Source organism: Amorphotheca resinae (genome assembly GCF_003019875.1).
Source record: "Amorphotheca resinae ATCC 22711 unplaced genomic scaffold M430scaffold_1, whole genome shotgun sequence".
Lineage (NCBI taxonomy): Eukaryota > Fungi > Ascomycota > Leotiomycetes > Helotiales > Amorphothecaceae > Amorphotheca > Amorphotheca resinae.
This window is the reverse complement of record NW_020194471.1, coordinates 2,615,721-2,632,552: the sequence shown is the minus strand read 5'-3', so window position 1 is coordinate 2,632,552 and position 16,832 is coordinate 2,615,721. Positions and strand designations below refer to the sequence as shown.

Sequence of the window (16,832 nt, the reverse complement as noted above, 5' to 3'; positions counted from 1 at the left end):
TGCGTTTACTACCAAAAAGTCCAAGAAAGACAAGAAGAAACGGAAAGATGCATCAACCATTAACTCGGAGGAGCAATCTGAGGCACCAGCCCCATTAGATTCCGCTTCTGGGTCCATGGATCCCTCCGAACCTCAGTTGCCATCCGAAGGCCCGATAGAGAGTACCGAAGCCGATGATGCTCTTTCAAAGCACAACTTGCAAGACTCATCGCTCGACAATGCAACCGCAAAAGAGGTAGTAGACGAACCAGAAGACGAATGGGGTAGCTTCTCAACGAAAAAGTCTAAAAAGGACAAGAAGAAGCGCAAGTTCGGCCTTTCAACACCTGTCGAACCGAACATAGCTGCTACCGAAGCAGAAAAGCCTTCTGAGGTAGAAGAACTCAATGAACCCCAGGCAGAATCGTTGTCTTCGGATCGTAATTTATCCATTGTGGAGACTGGCCAAGACTCGTTTCAGGAATTAGAGAAAGTAGATGAAGCCAGTGGTGATGCATTTGGGTTTGGTACTAAAAAGTCCAAGAAAGACAAGAAAAAGCGGAAATCCGGTCTTTCAACACCTGCCGAGCCGACCACCGCTCTAACTGAACCAGAAAAGCCTTCTGAGACAGAAGAGTTGACTGCTCAAGATAATTCTCAGGAACCAGAAATAGCAGATGAAGCTACTGTCGATGCATTTGGATTCGGTACTAAAAAGTCCAAGAAAGACAAGAAGAAACGCAAGTCCACCTTGTCGACGCCGACTGGAGAGACCGTGGCAGTGGACCAGCCAGACGATGCCACTCCAAAGGATGGGGATCTCGTGGAGTCGAATTCAGCCTCAATGCCGACACAACCTGATTCACATGGTACTCTCGCGGACGAGAGCTTCTCCCAAGGGCCGCCAGATGAGAAGACTGAGGATAATGACTTTGGGTTTGTTGCCAAGAAGACGAAAAAGGGAAAGAAGGCTAAGAAAGGGGAACAAGTAACAAGATCTGGAAGCGACCCTGCCACCCCTGACGATATCTCGACTTCGGGCACTCCCCCAGGTACTGGGCTTGAAGATCAGGCGCCATTGGAACCGGAGGAAATACCGTCCACCGAGAGCCCTATACCTGAGCCAAATTCGGATCTGAACATCTTACCTCAGAATAGCGAAACCACTACTGGCCAGACCGAGAACAACGCTGAGGAGTCTAACGTAGTTTCGAGCGGGCTTGGTCGGAAGACATCTAAGAAGGACAAAAGAAAGCGGCAAGCTACCATTGATGCTTCCACAATCGATGAACCTGTATCCACGAATACGCCCGCGATGTCCTGGGCGGAGGAAGTTGAAGAAGCCGAGGTTGAAAGAAAAGTCCCCGTCATTGAAGATATTGCAAAAGACGAGTCTTTGTCTCAGATTGCTAGCACAACCGAATCAGCTCCTGTTGATGACTTTTCCAGACCTACCAAAAAGGGCAAGAAGGGAAAGAAGAAAAACTCCGAATCTTCGTCACGTCAACCAGTAGGAATCAGCTCATCGAAGGGAGAACCATCAGGGGAGCAGGAAAGTGCGACGGTCTTAGCAGCTACAGCCACAGCGCTTGCGGCTGAAGCCATTGTTTCTGGCAAATCCGAGGGAAGAGAGACTGAAATTACCAGCGACCCATCAAAAAACCCTGTATCTGCAACTCGAGAGATAGAAAGTGTTCCTCCTAAGCGGAAAATGTCAAAAAAGGAGAAACGCAAGATGAGTATTGATCGCAGATCGGCTTCAAAAAATGACGATATATTTGACGATCCAGCTCTTTGGGAGGGCGCTGAGCCGAGAGCTTTCGAGGAGGGCGCTGAGCCGAGAGCTTTCGAGGAGGGTGAAGCTGAAGGTGGGGAGGATGGGGATGGGTTTTGGTCAACACCTGATGATAATGATAATGCCACTGCTACAAATGGCCGACTCCCGGCCGACGAAGAGCCTGGTACTAGGTTGGAAACTCACCTAGAGCTCCCAGAAAATATGGACTCGTCGCTTCAAGAGTCCGAACAACCAGGTGAAAAGGAAAGCCAGCTGCCAGTATCGGATGTTCCAGAACAAGTGGAAGAGTCGACAGAGATCGTGCCTTCGGTGAAGAGTGAACCGTCAATACCGGAATCAACTAGAGATATTGGCAAAGCAGCGGATACAAATGAAGGTGCTCCTTCTGAGGAATTGTCCTCGACGAATTTGGATCGAGAATTTCGTCCACAGGATGAGAGTGCGTCATTACAAGACAGACCGATCGAGCATGAACCCATCACTCCTTTGATTACCACCACATATGGTCATCCTGGTTCTTCAAGCTTACCAGTCGTCCAAGAAGAGAGCCCGACACAAATTGAACCGGAACCCGTTGCCACTCATTCTACGCACTTTCAAAGGGTGGATGATTTAAATAGAGATAGTGCTCTCGTCACGGAATCCCCAATCCCGTCCCCAAGACTTCGACAGCGCGGCTTTGCCGACGATCATGAGCACATTCGAGACAGCGGCGTTCATATACGGGATTTCTCGCCAGCGGAGAAAGCAAGGGACCCCGTCTCCTCTACAGACGACGCGATTGCAAGCATGTCCTGGCCTGCGGTCGATGAAAACGCAGAGACGGTGGACCTGCATAGATCGCAGCGGCCGAAGGTCGAAGCGCGTGAGGCGGGAAAATTAAGCAAGCTTGACGACGAGAGGGCTCTAACCAATGAACCACTTTCCTCACAAATGCAAAATGATAGGGGGAAGACCACCGAACTTCACCGAACACAAACAATTCGCCGATCGCCCAGACTGAAAGAAGACAGCATTGTGAAGCAGCGCGTCCAACGCCTCGAGTCTCCAGATCTCTACCGATCACATAAACCCAAGGAAGGGAAGTATGGAGATCTCAGTGCCTCGCAAAGACCAAGGGCAGAAAAACCTTGGAGCATCCAGGACAATCCAATAGCAGCGGCTGCAGGCATAACTGGAGCCGCGGGGGGTTTTGCTGCGGCGCGCCAGTCAAGTAGAGAACTGCGAGAACAGCGCCCTGACAGTGCTCAAAGCCAAAGGGCGTCTCCGAATACCAATCGTCTGCGAACGCCAGACCCGATATTGAAGTATCGTCCCGGGAGCGCTGGCAGCAATCGTTCGTCAGGCACGCCTCCGCTCCGCCGTAGCGCCCAGAAAAGTGGGGACCTGAGGTCGCTCAGCCAACGTGACCTCGCTAAAGAAGCTGAGCTCGCCGACATCACCGCTTCAGCTTCATCATCAACTGCGAACCCCACGGCCAACGAGGGCCGTGTCCGGGCCAAGGACATGGCTGATGTCTACGTGAGTCGAACCGAAATACATGCGTCAATTGATACATCTTGCTCATCAGATCTACAGGATGGCTTCGGCGAAGGCCGCATCGGCTCACCACGCTCTCCCACTCGACCCCACAGTATGCGCCGACGACAAAGCATGCAGGTCCTCGATCTCGAATCCAAATTGGAGCAATTAGCTGCCGAAAATCGAATGCTCGCGGAAGCAAAGGCTCAAGCCGAACAGGCCTTGCAGACCACACAACACTCCTCTGCGGCGTTGATGGAAAGAGATGCCGAAATCGACAGTCTCAAAAGAACCCTCAACTGGCTCCAGAATGAAGTTACGAGACTCACCGAAGTCAATGAAGGTTTGACAAGCGCGAATATTACACTGGGTAACCAGCACAATGACCGATATGGCATGCTTGAATCGCAACATGCTCAAACGACTCGCGAGCTTCAAGAGGTGCGGGATTCGCACAATACTCTTACGGCTAATATGGAGTCAATGGTGAGAAATGAAGTGCAGAATGCTGTACAGGACAAAGATCGCGAGATTGCGCAACTGCGGGCACAACTTGAAGCAGCAAAAAATCAAATCAGAGAAATGCAGAGACAGATATTAGCATCCAAAGCGAACGACAGCCATTTCCTTACCATTCGAGACGAGGATTACTTTGATAATGCCTGTCAGCAGCTGTGCCAGCACGTACAACAATGGGTTCTCAGATTCTCGAAGTTTTCCGACATGAGGGCTTGCAGACTCACTAGCGAGATCAACAACGACAAGACAATTGATCGGTTAGACAACGCGATCTTGGATGGGTCAGACGTGGATGATTATCTCTCTGATAGAGTCAAGCGCAGGGACGTATTCATGTCAATGACAATGACGATGGTGTGGGAGTTCGTATTTACACGCTATCTATTTGGCATGGATAGGGAGCAACGGCAGAAGCTCAAGTCGTTAGAGAAGTTACTTCTAGAGGTTGGACCAGCCTCAGCAGTCCATCAGTGGCGCGCAACTACGCTCACGTTACTGTCAAAGCGCGAGTCATTCGCGCACCAACGGGAGCAAGATACACTGGCCGTCGTTCATGCGATTATGGAGACATTATCGGAGATCCTCCCTCCCCCAAGTCATCTCGAAGACCAGATCCAGGAACAGCTGGTTAGAGTCATGAGAGCAGCAGTGGATCTCTCAATCGAAATGCGTACTCAGCGGGCAGAATATATGATGCTTCCACCTCTTCAGCCGGAATACGATGCAAATGGCGACCTTGCCAGCAAAGTAACCTTCAATGCAGCGCTCATGAATGAGCGAAGCGGGGACACAGTGTCCAACGAGGAACTTGAGGCAGCGGGTGCAGTGGTGAAGATTGTGCTTTTCCCGCTGGTTGTCAAGAAGGGCGACGACAGTGGAGAAGGAGATGAGGAGATTGTAGTGTGTCCAGCGCAAGTTTTGGTGGCCAAACCAAAGAAGACGGTTCGCGTTTTCAGCCCAGGGAGCAGCATGATGCATCAAAACCAATCACGCGTTAGCATGCAGAGCAGTGTGCCCACGGATCAAGGGGAGAATGTTATTTAGGGATGCTTGATATCCAAGTCATGATGATTAATGCTGCATATGTATATGGGGAGCATTTTGGCGTTCTTTTGGGGTATAATGATTGTGTGGTTTTGTAGGATTTGTCGTACAGTATTATTGTGTAGGTCTTGGTCTTTAAAAAGCAGTTAGTCCTTAATGCAATGGTTTTGGAGCTCCTTAAGTGAGAATCTCTGATAGGAGTCTTATCTATCTTCACATAGCTACGTCACGAACCGTCCTTTCATTCAGTCCATTCGTCCATTCGTTCATGGCTGATTAGGATTGCCTCACCCCGGACTCGTCGCCATAGACGACCAAGTCCTCGCACTTCCGCGGCGGTGTTTGTTGAAGATCTTGAGTCAGGTGTCGGTGATTGGTTAAAAGGCACGACGATAAGTGAGTGGTCTGATAAGCGAAGCCATTTGCATGGCCCTGCACCCCAATTAATGTGGGGAGGTTCAGCTATTTCCGGGTTCTGTTGGCTTGAAGCAGAATCTTCAGATCCCTGGCCTTCGTTCCTGATTTGATAGAATATCGCCTTATCTCGGAACGTGCCTAGCTAGTTAGTGGATCGCGAAGTCTAGAAAGGGCATGGGTTTTCGCCGCTTCTGCTTCGTCAAAGATAAGAGAAGAGAGAGATATTATATACGGTGTAACGGTCCTAGGAGATGCTGCCACCAACACGCCTGTTCCTTATCAGTTACCTGGACCCGCGCTTGTTACTTGTACTTGGCCTTTTCGTTGTTCGCCTCTGCTCGCCGAAGGTATCAGTTACCTTGACTCAGAGAGGGGACCACGGGCACAGCTTGGCAAAGCTGCATTATCTCCACAACCATATCCCAAGAGCCAACCAACACCTTGACGCCAATTTACCCCGTAGCGTAAGGGTCCCTCGGGCCAGCCAGCTAGACGGTTGGTTGCCCGCATAGATCGATTCAATACATCAAATCAATGTCCCGCGGATTTGCTGCTTCTTGCCTAAGTAAACATTTCCAAGACTCCTCATACGCGTACGGGTGAGATATGAGGCTATGAACCTACCGGAGATACACCAACCTTCTGGTTGACATTGCATATTCATATCTCTTCCCCTTTTATAAGAGCGTCCGGAATCCTGACAGCTCGAGTGGGTTCCTCATTCAGCATTTCAACACACTGTGTCTTCGATATAATATTATATATCGAATTGATATTATATATCGAATTGGAATTCCTCATCGAGCTATCGGAAGAAGCCAGGCCATAATCACCAACCATGGCTTTCAAGTTTGCTACTCTCTGGCAGGCCCCAGAGGTAAACCCGGTTAATGGGAAAGCTCGTTCGATTCCCATTCTCAACCCTATCAACAAATATGGACGTGTCTTCACGTTTTCTTGGCTTGGATTCATGATGGCCTTCCTGTCGTGGTGAGTGAAGAGACACCGTCCGCACAAAATTAGACATGGCGCTAATAACTGGTAGGTATGCGTTCCCACCATTGGTACGAGACCAAACGCCTACCCCGTACCCTGCTTGCGACGTCTAACATATTCTAGTTAACTATTACTATCAAGAAAGATCTCAACTTGAGCCAAGCTGAGATCGCCAATTCCAATATCATTGCTCTTACTGCCACGTTAGTAACGACAGTTCCGCTGCCATGCCACCCAACAACGTAACTGACCTGGTCCCTGCAGTCTCCTTGTCCGTATTGTCGCTGGATCATCATGCGATCGTTTCGGACCCCGAGTAACATTCGCCGCATGCTTGTTGATTGGCGCTATCCCGACCGCACTCGCAGGTACAATTCACAATGCTGCCGGCCTATACGCGATTCGATTCTTTATTGGCATCCTTGGTGGAGCTTTCGTTCCTTGCCAGGTTTGGTCCACTGGCTTCTTCGACAAGAACATCGTCGGAACGGGAAACGCTTTGACGGGAGGATGGGGGAACTCCGGCGGTGGAATCACCGTGAGTCCTTCGAGGATCTCGATAGGGAATAGATTTGCTAACATCTTTCCAAGTTCTTCGTTATGCCAGCGTTATACGATAGCCTTGTCCAAAAGCAACACTTAACACCTCACGTTGCATGGAGAGTCGCCTTCGTTATACCCTTTATCATCATCACCTTCGTTGCTATCCTGATGTTGATCCTCTGCCCCGATTGTCCTACTGGAAAATGGTCGGAGCGTCACCTTGCTGTCCAAGAGAACCTTCACACACACGGTATTAATCCCACAAGTCTCGATATTCCCGCTGCTGTCGGTGACCATGAGACTGGAGACGTATCCACCACTAGCGAGGATGAGAAACGCCGAGACGAGAAGCACCCAGAGAAGAGCCCTGAGGAGGAAGCCGATATGGCAAGAGCCAGACACGGCTCATTCACCCGCGAGGCTCCCATGACCGAGCAAGAGATGCTTGCTACGGCCCAGGGAGAAGTCATCGTGAAACCAACCTTGAAAGAAGCAATGGCCGTCACCTTTTCTCCGCAAACATTCGTCATTGCTTTCTGCTATTTCTGTTCCTTCGGCGCCGAACTCTCCATCAACTCCGTCCTCGGTGCTTATTACCTCAAGAACTTTCCCAAGCTCGGCCAAACGGGCTCTGGACGCTGGGCCGCCATGTTTGGTCTCCTGAACGTTGTTTTCCGTCCTCTTGGCGGTATCCTCTCCGATTACGCCTACCGCAAGAGCGGCACTGTCTGGAGCAAGAAGATCTGGCTCCACATCTTAGCCGTCATCTGCGGAGCCTTCCAAATCGCGATTGGCGTCGTGGATAGCAAGAAGGAGTCGACCATGTTCGGTCTGGTGGCCGGTATGGCCTTCTTCCTCGAGGCGGGTAACGGGGCCAACTTCTCGCTCGTGCCTCATATCCACCCGTTCGCCAATGGCATCATCTCCGGTATCACAGGCTCGGTTGGAAACCTGGGTGGCATTATATTCGCCATCATTTTCAGGTATCTGGGAGCGGACTATGGCAAGGCGTTTTGGATAATTGGCGTCATTACCATAGGTGTCAACATTGCTCTGTGTTGGATCAGACCCATACCCAAGGGCCAAATTGGGGGTCGCTAGATCTGCCATTTTATCTGTGAGGACGGTCAATGCACCACTTGATTTTTGTATGTTTGTTGTATAGCGTGTTTGAGATACCAGAATAGACCGATTATGACTTGCTTGCTTCGACCAGCTCCTACCTACCTAGGTAGTACCTTGATACTTGATAACAGCTCTCAAAACAGCCCAGAAGCACACGACGTGAACCCCAGACGCAAGGGTAAAAGGAGTGATGTATATTCACTACTGTACTCAGGATCTGATAATGAACTGGATAATTATATTTCTTTTTCTGGGGTGGGGTAGGAGGGGTAGGTGGGGTGGACCGTGGAGGGTTCAACTGGGCACAGACGCATATATATACATCAGCCTACCTAGGTACATAAGGTAAGGTAAATGTCCGCTGCAGCCTGCGCGCCGTCCCTTAGCTGACAGACGCACGTGATATAGCCGGTTCAATCACGTGATATCAAACCAATCGGAACGCTTCATGTTCGTTGCGGGAACTGGCGACCGCGACCGACGAGATGAAGGAACAACGCCGGGCATTGAACGGGGTAACTACTTTATAACTTTGACAGCACAATATACACTCAATATTGCGATTCTGCGCCACCACACACGTTTCCCTCACGATACGCTCGTATTCAGCATGACGCTACGATTACCAAGGCTGGTAAGACTTAAGCGGCGTAGCGCCCCCCTGGTTTTACTGTAATTTGGGGTCGGTCAACCCGTCCCCCCATGCAACCTCATTTCGTTTTAATCTAAAATTGGGGGGGTGTAGCGCCCCATCTCACGATACAAGAAACATGTCTCCTCCCTTACAGTTTCATTGTTATTCTTGATTCTATTCCAGAGTATTGCTCCCTTTGCTCAGTCGCTCTTTTTTTTTCGCATCTTGATCTTGAGTCTTTGCTACGCTCATTCTTTCAGCCCTTTCCACCATATTGTGTATTCGTACACCTCACACTCTTTCAAACATGCGTTCCTCCTTCTGCGCCGCCGTTCTGGCGCTTGCTTCGTCTGTTGTGGCCCAAACACCTCACTTCGATGTTATGTCTTCCCCAACTCAGGGTCAGGTCATCCCTGCGGGCTCTTCTTTCGACATTATCTGGGACCCCAACTCTGTTCCGGGTACCATCACCATTACTCTGATCCAAGGACCAGCGTCCAACGCACTCGTCAAAGGCCCAGTCATTGCTTGTTCGTGATCCCCCTCCTGCGCGCGAGACTGCGCCAGATGATCGCTGCTAACCACCTCATAGCTGGTGTCGACAATTCTCTTGGAAAGTTCACATGGTCGCCCGTGCCTAGCGGCCAATTTGCAGCGTATGGCTTCAACATCACTTCTGACTCGGACCCCTCAACCTATCAATTGTCGAACGGCTTCCATATCTCTGGAGGCAGCACCCCATCACCCACACCTGCTGCCGGCGGCATAACCACAACAGTGCGTTTGGCGCCTGGACCTGCTTATACCCCTCCCCCGAACACCACCACTTCTTCCGTTGTAACCACCACCCACAACGCGACGCAGACCTCTTCAGCCGTCAAGGCAGTTTTCACTTCGTCCGCCAACGTGACCACTACCACTCCAGTCGCAAACATCACTCTGACAACTCTGACAACTCCCTTGGTAACCGCCACCCCCGTTACCGCCGCCAGCCCCGTGACGACTCCGTCCGAGTCAAGCCCGACTACGCCTGCAAGCATTTCAACCCCTACTCCCAAGTTAACCAGCGGTGCTGCCGCAAACATGGCATCCGGTGGACTGGCAATGATCGGAGGATTGGTTCTCGCATTCGCCCTGTAAGGGAAAGACGTATCTGGATACGCAAGCGACCATCTTTGATATACCTAAGGAAAGAAATCATGGCGGCGTCTGGCGGGTTGCAGTCATCATCTATTTCTCGATACCCTAGTTCTGTTCTCTTAGTTCACAGTCTGGGAACGTTAGTAAATCAGCTTGAGAGCGAGGATGGAAATAATTTCGGAAGAATGTTGAACCGCCTACATGTAATGATCAAACTACGGTTTTCTTTCATTGTCTACCATGTCATGCTACCTTGCAACGGCGACTCCTTATGAAGAGGATCCAAGCTTGCGGGCTGGTCTAATGAAATCTGTGATGCTCTCCTGGCAGAATTGTGCTCTCAGCTAGTCTCTGTTCCCCACAGGAAGCTGTTGATGTAGATATCTGTTTTTGGATACTGGTCGATCGTGTGGTATTGGGGTGAGGCTGTAGACCGTCACGTTCTAGACGTTTGATGCGGGGAATCCTGATCAACGGCAACGACAAGATTGAGTTATCTATAGCAGATATGAAATAACCCAATAGATTAAGTTTAACTGAATCAATGAAAAGTAGATCCGGAGAGTATAGTGACTATAGTCCCTGAGCCTGTGGATCCCAACGAACACGGTCATGTGATGGTGGGACTCGACGCGATTGTAAAAGCGCGCTAGGGAAGGTACCTGCTATCACCGCACATCGCCCGACAGACAGCATATCAACACCAAAACCGCGAGACCAATTCCTGTGCAGATGTGAGGGTCAGAATATCATGCAGATGGGCTCATTCAGAAAGGTTTGCGGTAGCAGAGCCCCATGACTCGACACAATCTTGCCAGTCATATCTCGTGGTTGTTGTCTAACGAAAACACTCCGCCCGTGGGCGTTCCCGCGATAGCCTCAAATCACTCAGCGGTTGCGGCAGAAGTTTCCTATGCAGGGCTTGCGGAGGAGGATACAAATCAGCCGATCTCGAGGACTTCAGTCAACCCCCCAGTCACCCAATCAGTCAATGTCGGCCAAGGTTTCCAACGCCCTGCGCTCCCCTCCACAGATAGCCAAAATCCGCGCGTACGGGACCAGACAAAGAGCGTGGTGGAAGAATCAATGGGCAGGCTCTCGTCTACATCAAGGTCGACGCGACCAGGTCTCGTAATTCAAAATCAACTTGCTACGCCAGCATCTACCACCGGATCCTCGAGTTTGACGCAAGGCTATGCTACATTTTTGAGAGCAAGCAATGGTGAGTCCAAGGCAGTAAAGCTGCTTCATATACCACTGACTGATTTTGTGCAGGCACGCCATCTTCAAGGCCCGTCGAGCGACTGCCATCGAATATCGCAAGACCCGTGCAAACCCCACAGACGCCCAAACAGACACCCCGTCCGACGTCAAAGCTCAGACTCGACAATGTCGAATCGGTGGATCTTACTGGGGATAATGATGTTCATGCAGAACAAGCTTCATCTAGTCCAAGCAGTGCAGAAATGTTTGGGTTATCCCAGGTTATATGGACTGAGGAAGCAGCATGGCGGCCGGAGCCTGTCGAATCTTCTCAGCCTCGTTCAAAGGCTGGAAAGAAGCGTAAGAGCGATGAAATATCTACGGGATCTGTGAAAAATAGTGCCAGCAAAAATCGGCGAACGGAAAAACCGAGGAGAGATCAGCGAGCAGACTCAGAGGATTTCATGGATATAGACGATATGATTACTATCCACCCGCAATCGAACCGACCAAAATCCGGCAAATCTAGTGTGGGGTCAGTCTTACCGACTGTGGAAACGACACTGAAAGACGTTTTTGCGGAGGAATATAGTATAACTGAGACGATCAGCAGAGTGGGAACCCAGACCAAGAAGAGTGTGAGTCGCCTTCCCTCCGTCGACGAAGCTCCCACCGTGTCGAGGATCGCTCGTTCTCCTACGTTATCAAGGATTGGGTCTCAATCAAACTCTGGCCGTGCTACCACACCACGGCCAATATCGATGATTCAGGTCACAGCATCTCCTGCACGGGAATCCGCAAAATCTTCACCTACTAGGGCCGTTGGAACACCAAAGAAACGCCAGAAGGTACCACAAGATCGTATAATTCGGGATTCTGATGATGAGGATGAGGATGATGAACCTATTTCTATGGAAAGACAATCGAAATTTTCACCTCGAACATCTGTCAAGGACAGTCCCAAGGTCATTGATACTTCCAGAAGCAGCCCTAGGCGGAAAGACATTCCACTTTTTGAGCCTAGCAGCCACAAGGTGAGAGATAGCAAGGACACAAGGCCAAGAATTTCAAGTCCTTTGAGACCGATTTCTCGAAATATTGCCATTAGACAAGACAGCGTTCCTTCGCCATTCCAAAGAGATTCGCCCACGAAGGTGTCTCATGCTGCTAAATCGCAGCAGAATTCTAGCCAGCAGACCCCTTCCTCCACGCTCACTGACGACGAGAGAAAGCTGGCGAACCTATTTTTGACCCAAGCTTTGTCTATTGCATCTTACCACCTGCGCGTGAAGAATTTGCTGGATAGAAACGCTATCGAGTCCATGTCCTATATAGACGAAAAACAAGTAGCGCCGCCGGAACTGAAGGCTCAGCGTCAAGCCTTAGTGAAGATGGAGAAAGCCTATGTTGCTCTAGAGAACCTTGGAGAGCGATATAGAGATACGATTGCGGAAAAACGGGTTATTGCTCGCAAAGTGCTGGAACTTCTGGATAATGGAGTCGATACTAGCGTGCAGGAGGAACGAGCGTCTTTACTCACTCAGGAGATCCGGGAAATAGAAAGAGAGACGGTCCGGCTTTTACATGCGTCTGGGGCTATCGAGGATGGATTCGGCACGGGGTCGGATGACGACAAAACCGTTACTCCTGCACCAGCTTCAACGAATCGTGATTTCCTGGGTTCCGCACCTCAAGGATCGAGCGTTGTTGCCAATACTCAGATCATCTACCAGACACAGATCCCATCATTGGAACAAAATCCAGTGAGCATTTCGAGCAAGCGAACTCAAGGACAACCTACACTACAATCCGAACCGGCAGTTTCCCGTGAACGTTTTGGAAACCCAGCATCGCCTTGTCGTACGGGGCGCGCTGCTCCTCCAGAGCCTGTCGTGGAGGAATATAATCCCGCAAGAGAACAGGACGATTGGCCCAGGCCTCAAACTGGTCTGAGACAGCCCAACTTTTACCGTGACCCAACTCCTATGGATTTTGGTTTTGATGGCACCGATGACATTGATGGATGGCTTCAAGACGAGCAAGAAATACTGGAGGCTACTAGGGCGAGGAATGAGGTACAAGAAGATGTTGATGATTACGGAGAATGCGATGATGACGACGATATGCTTGAATTTGCTCAAGAAGTTGAGCAGCGACACTCCCTGCCGGATACACTTCCTCGAAACGCCTTGTCTGAGGCGTCCGGAAACATGCCCAATCCCCCAAAACGTACTCATCCAACCGACGGCAAAAACATGTATTCCCATGTTGAGCAAGAGAACGCGGCTATACGAAAGCTTCCTTGGTATAGAGATGTCAAAAGGGCTCTTAGGGAACGGTTTAAACTTACCGGGTTTCGCCACCATCAGCTTGATGCCATCAACGCCACGCTAGACGGGAAGGATGCCTTTGTTCTGATGCCAACCGGCGGTGGAAAGTCTCTCTGTTATCAGCTACCCGCCGTCATTCAATCAGGAAGGACAAAAGGGCTGACGGTCGTTATATCGCCGTTGCTAAGTCTCATGAGTGATCAGGTCGACCATCTCCGAAAACTCAACATCCGAGCAGCTACCTTAAATAGCGAGATCCCGCCTGATCAGAAAAGAGAAATCATGAGTCACCTGCGCGAGTCTGACCCCGAACAGTTCATAGAGCTACTTTATATCACGCCCGAGATGATCAACAAAAGTGGAGCCATTCAAACTCTGCTCACCAGACTTCACAAAAACAAGAAACTTGCTCGCATTGTCATCGATGAGGCGCATTGCGTAAGTCAATGGGGTCATGACTTTAGGCCTGACTATGTAGCTCTTGGTGGAGTGAGGAAGCTATTCCCAAACGTGCCTTACATGGCATTGACTGCCACAGCGACAGAAAATGTGAAAGTCGACGTCATGCACAATCTCGGCATGGAGCGCGCAACTGTATACGCACAAAGCTTCAATAGGCCAAACTTATATTATGAGGTGCGGTCAAAAAAGGGGAAAGGGAAGGCTAAAGAACTCCTAGACGACATTTCCGAGTTGATCCATACCAAATACCACAATCAGACGGGCATCGTTTACACGCTATCTCGTAAAAACTGCGAGCAGATGGCTGAGAAGTTGCAAGACCAGTATGGCATAAGCGCTCACCACTTTCATGCAAGCATGAAGGCAGATGAAAAAGCAAGAGTTCAACGGCAATGGCAAAATGGGCAAATCAAAGTCGTCGTTGCAACCATCGCATTTGGTATGGGTATTGACAAGCCCGATGTCCGATTTGTTATACACCATACAATCCCCAAGAGCCTGGAAGGGTACTATCAGGAAACGGGGCGTGCTGGTCGTGATGGGAAGATGTCTGGGTGCTACCTCTACTATGGGTACCAAGACACAAAGGTTCTCAGGGATTTTATTTATGAGAGTGAGGGTACTGAACAGCAAAAGGAGAGGCAGCGAAAGATGCTCCAAAACATGATTCAATATTGTGAGAATCGGAGTGACTGCCGACGAGTCCAAGTCCTGCACTACTTCGGGGAATCCTTTTCGAAGGAGGAATGTAACGGCACCTGCGATAACTGCAAATCTGACGCCGTCTTTAAGACCATGGATTTCACCAGCGTGGCTCAAGCTGCATTGGACCTGGTCGAAAGACTCATGGAGAGTCGCGTTACCCTGCTCTACTGCGTAGATATTTTGCGCGGCGCAAATTCAACCAAGATCAAAAACCTTGGTCACGATGACCTTGAGGAGTTCGGAGCTGCGAAGCACTTGCCCCGAGGTGAAGTAGAGCGTCTGTTCTACCGACTTCTCATGGAAAATGCCTTGGCAGAACTTAATGTCGTCAATAGGGCTAACTTTGTCACTCAATACCTGGAAGTGAGACATCAATACCCCTTTCTTAAGAGACATGCTGACTTTCATAGCTTGGACCGAACTGCGATGATTTCAGGACGGGACGTCGTAAACTCAAATTACAAGTGAAGGTGTCAGGCTCACCTGCTACAGCTTCGAGGCAAATTCAATCGAAACCTACCGCTAACCCCTCCACTTCTCGAGCTGGTAGTTCGACATCGCGTGCTGGGGCGGCATTTCAGTCCTCACTATTTACCTCACCAACGGATGTTCCACAAAGACGCGTGCGTACGAATCGAAGAGACCCAGACAAAGAAATGCACGATAATGGCTACGCTCGAGACGGTTTTGTTGTGTCTTCGGATTGTGACGATGACGATGAATATTTCGAGCCCCCTCCAGACAGGAGGAGGCAGCGAAGAACTCCTGGCGACGGGTTGGGCCCGCCTATCACGGCAGATGAGCGAATGGCAGCTCTCCCCGAAATGCATCGTGTTTTCGTCTACCAGTTTGTCGAGGAAGCGAAGAGAGAGGTGGACAAGATTAAAAACGACAAAAACCTAGCGAAGCCCTTCTTCACGGAGGCCAATCTCCGAGAAATGGCAATCAGCTGGACTGTGACTCTCGAAGACATGCGGCGGATACCTGGCATAAATCCCGATGCCGTTGCTAAGTGGGGTAAGAAATTCATTCCACTGATAGAAAGATATTCCAGTCACTACGATGAGGCAATGAGTGGCTACGAAGACCGAGATATCGACAAGAATCATCAGAACGTGATCGACCTCGTCAGTGACGATGAAGACGAATACGGGCTTGGTGAGTCGGATGAGGAGGCCCTACGACAAACAGAGCAGGGATCCAAGTACTTTCAAACCCCCCAGGCCCCAGCCTTCAATGATCACGCAGCGAGGGTAGGTCGTCCGTTGCCAATGCGAGCAGAATCCCGGGCCAACTCCGCAGCGCCGAAAAAGAGTTACAGCAGAGGGAATGCCTTCCCGTTCCGAGGGCGGGGCCGAAGCAAAAAAGGCGGGGCAAGGAGGAGCTACGGGTCCAACTCGGGTCAAAGCAGCTCTGGTGTAGCGAAGAGACGATCCTCCGGCGCTTCCAAGAGATCCGGTACCAGCAAAGCGAGCGCCAGCACCAGCAAGTCCGAATCGATCTTCAAGAGATTTGCGAACCCGAGCACTTCCGGAGGAAGAGGTGGAAACTCAGGGATCGGAATGATGCCGACGTAACAGCAACTTGATTTCTTGTCTCGTGGCAGAAAAAGAAGGCCCCCCCTTTTTTGGCGTAGATCTTATCTACTACTACTCTCTTCTTCTTGATTAAAGAGATAGATAGAGCATAAGCATATCATGTCCGTTCGTCTTGACGTTTTTTGGAGTTTACTACATACTGGGCATAGCGCACGGAGACTGGCGTAGTCGGGGGGGGGGGGCGCTCATGGGCTTTCTTTTTTTCTTTTTTTTCTTGTCTTTAGAGAAAGATATTGATACCACTTCATGAAGTCTTGGTTTGTTTGTCTGTTTGTGTGTTTGTTTTATCCCTTTTTTCATATCTGCTTGGTTGGTGTAAGGTACTCTACAGTTAAGTAAGTAGCTCATGAATAGAAAGAGAGAAACATGTTATGTTAGGAAGAGTTTATTCATCATCATCATCAGGTTTAGTCACGTGAGTATATCTCCTAATACAGTATTCGAATTCAGGGGTTAAGCGAGAAATCGATACTTAGCTACAAGGACAGACTCCCCGAAAATCAAAGATCTCCTCCAAGTTTTGATATCTTAGACTCATCTTCTGCTAGCTGTGGGACATTTTATTTCAATTTTGCTTATTCCTAGGTATGCTACCGTGTGAGCTCTTTGTATGCAAACTGCTCCGAGGCCTTAAAGTCGTGCAAGAAAGAGCCAGCTACTTGTTTTGCCACTCAAAAGTCCCAAACCCGATCTTCCCGCATTTCGAATCTGTTTCTAAAGCGCTTCTCTTGCCTCTCGGAAAAAATAGACCATGTGATTGCTACCCCCTGTGGTGATTCTCATACATGTGTTTATCGTGGTCACAGATTCCGCATATC

General features: G+C 49.9%; 5 protein-coding genes across 5 annotated transcripts; all 5 read left to right on the top strand.

Moving 5' to 3' along the window:
- Window positions 1-3,430: 3,430 nt before the first annotated feature.
- On the top strand, window positions 3,431-4,861 carry M430DRAFT_93167 (hypothetical protein; the record flags this gene model as incomplete). The annotated part of the gene is made up of 1 exon (XM_024869764.1): window positions 3,431-4,861. One exon carries the CDS (start codon window positions 3,431-3,433, stop codon window positions 4,859-4,861), a length of 1,431 nt encoding a protein of 476 aa, XP_024725502.1.
- Window positions 4,862-6,116: 1,255 nt separating this feature from the next.
- M430DRAFT_269289 (hypothetical protein) lies at window positions 6,117-8,206 on the top strand (the record flags this gene model as incomplete). Its single annotated transcript, XM_024865474.1, has 5 exons — window positions 6,117-6,268; window positions 6,324-6,342; window positions 6,398-6,477; window positions 6,539-6,812; window positions 6,866-8,206. 5 exons carry the CDS (start codon window positions 6,117-6,119, stop codon window positions 7,916-7,918), a joined length of 1,578 nt encoding a protein of 525 aa, XP_024725501.1. The 3' UTR covers window positions 7,919-8,206.
- A 677-nt stretch (window positions 8,207-8,883) lies between these two features.
- On the top strand, window positions 8,884-9,716 carry M430DRAFT_15209 (hypothetical protein; the record flags this gene model as incomplete). Its single annotated transcript, XM_024863201.1, has 2 exons — window positions 8,884-9,106; window positions 9,169-9,716. 2 exons carry the CDS (start codon window positions 8,884-8,886, stop codon window positions 9,714-9,716), a joined length of 771 nt encoding a protein of 256 aa, XP_024725500.1.
- An 18-nt stretch (window positions 9,717-9,734) lies between these two features.
- On the top strand, window positions 9,735-10,256 carry M430DRAFT_32511 (hypothetical protein). Its single transcript, XM_024866188.1, has one exon. The coding sequence runs from the start codon at window positions 9,776-9,778 to the stop codon at window positions 9,989-9,991; it is 216 nt and encodes a 71-aa protein (XP_024725499.1). The 5' UTR covers window positions 9,735-9,775; the 3' UTR covers window positions 9,992-10,256.
- Window positions 10,257-10,433: 177 nt separating this feature from the next.
- Window positions 10,434-16,196, top strand: M430DRAFT_132028 (hypothetical protein). The gene is made up of 3 exons (XM_024862224.1): window positions 10,434-10,938; window positions 10,992-14,779; window positions 14,827-16,196. Exons 1-3 carry the CDS (start codon window positions 10,512-10,514, stop codon window positions 15,991-15,993), a joined length of 5,382 nt encoding a protein of 1,793 aa, XP_024725498.1. The 5' UTR covers window positions 10,434-10,511; the 3' UTR covers window positions 15,994-16,196.
- Window positions 16,197-16,832: the final 636 nt, after the last annotated feature.

Bases quoted from the DNA above. Each gene is read 5' to 3' on its own strand.
- M430DRAFT_32511 (XM_024866188.1), top strand. From the start codon at position 9,776: ATGGCGGCGTCTGGCGGGTTGCAGTCATCATCTATTTCTCGATACCCT.
- M430DRAFT_132028 (XM_024862224.1), top strand. From the start codon at position 10,512: ATGACTCGACACAATCTTGCCAGTCATATCTCGTGGTTGTTGTCTAAC. The intron at 10,939-10,991 runs GTGAGTCCAAGG...GATTTTGTGCAG, and splicing joins ATTTTTGAGAGCAAGCAATG to GCACGCCATCTTCAAGGCCC. The intron at 14,780-14,826 runs GTGAGACATCAA...TGACTTTCATAG, and splicing joins TTGTCACTCAATACCTGGAA to CTTGGACCGAACTGCGATGA.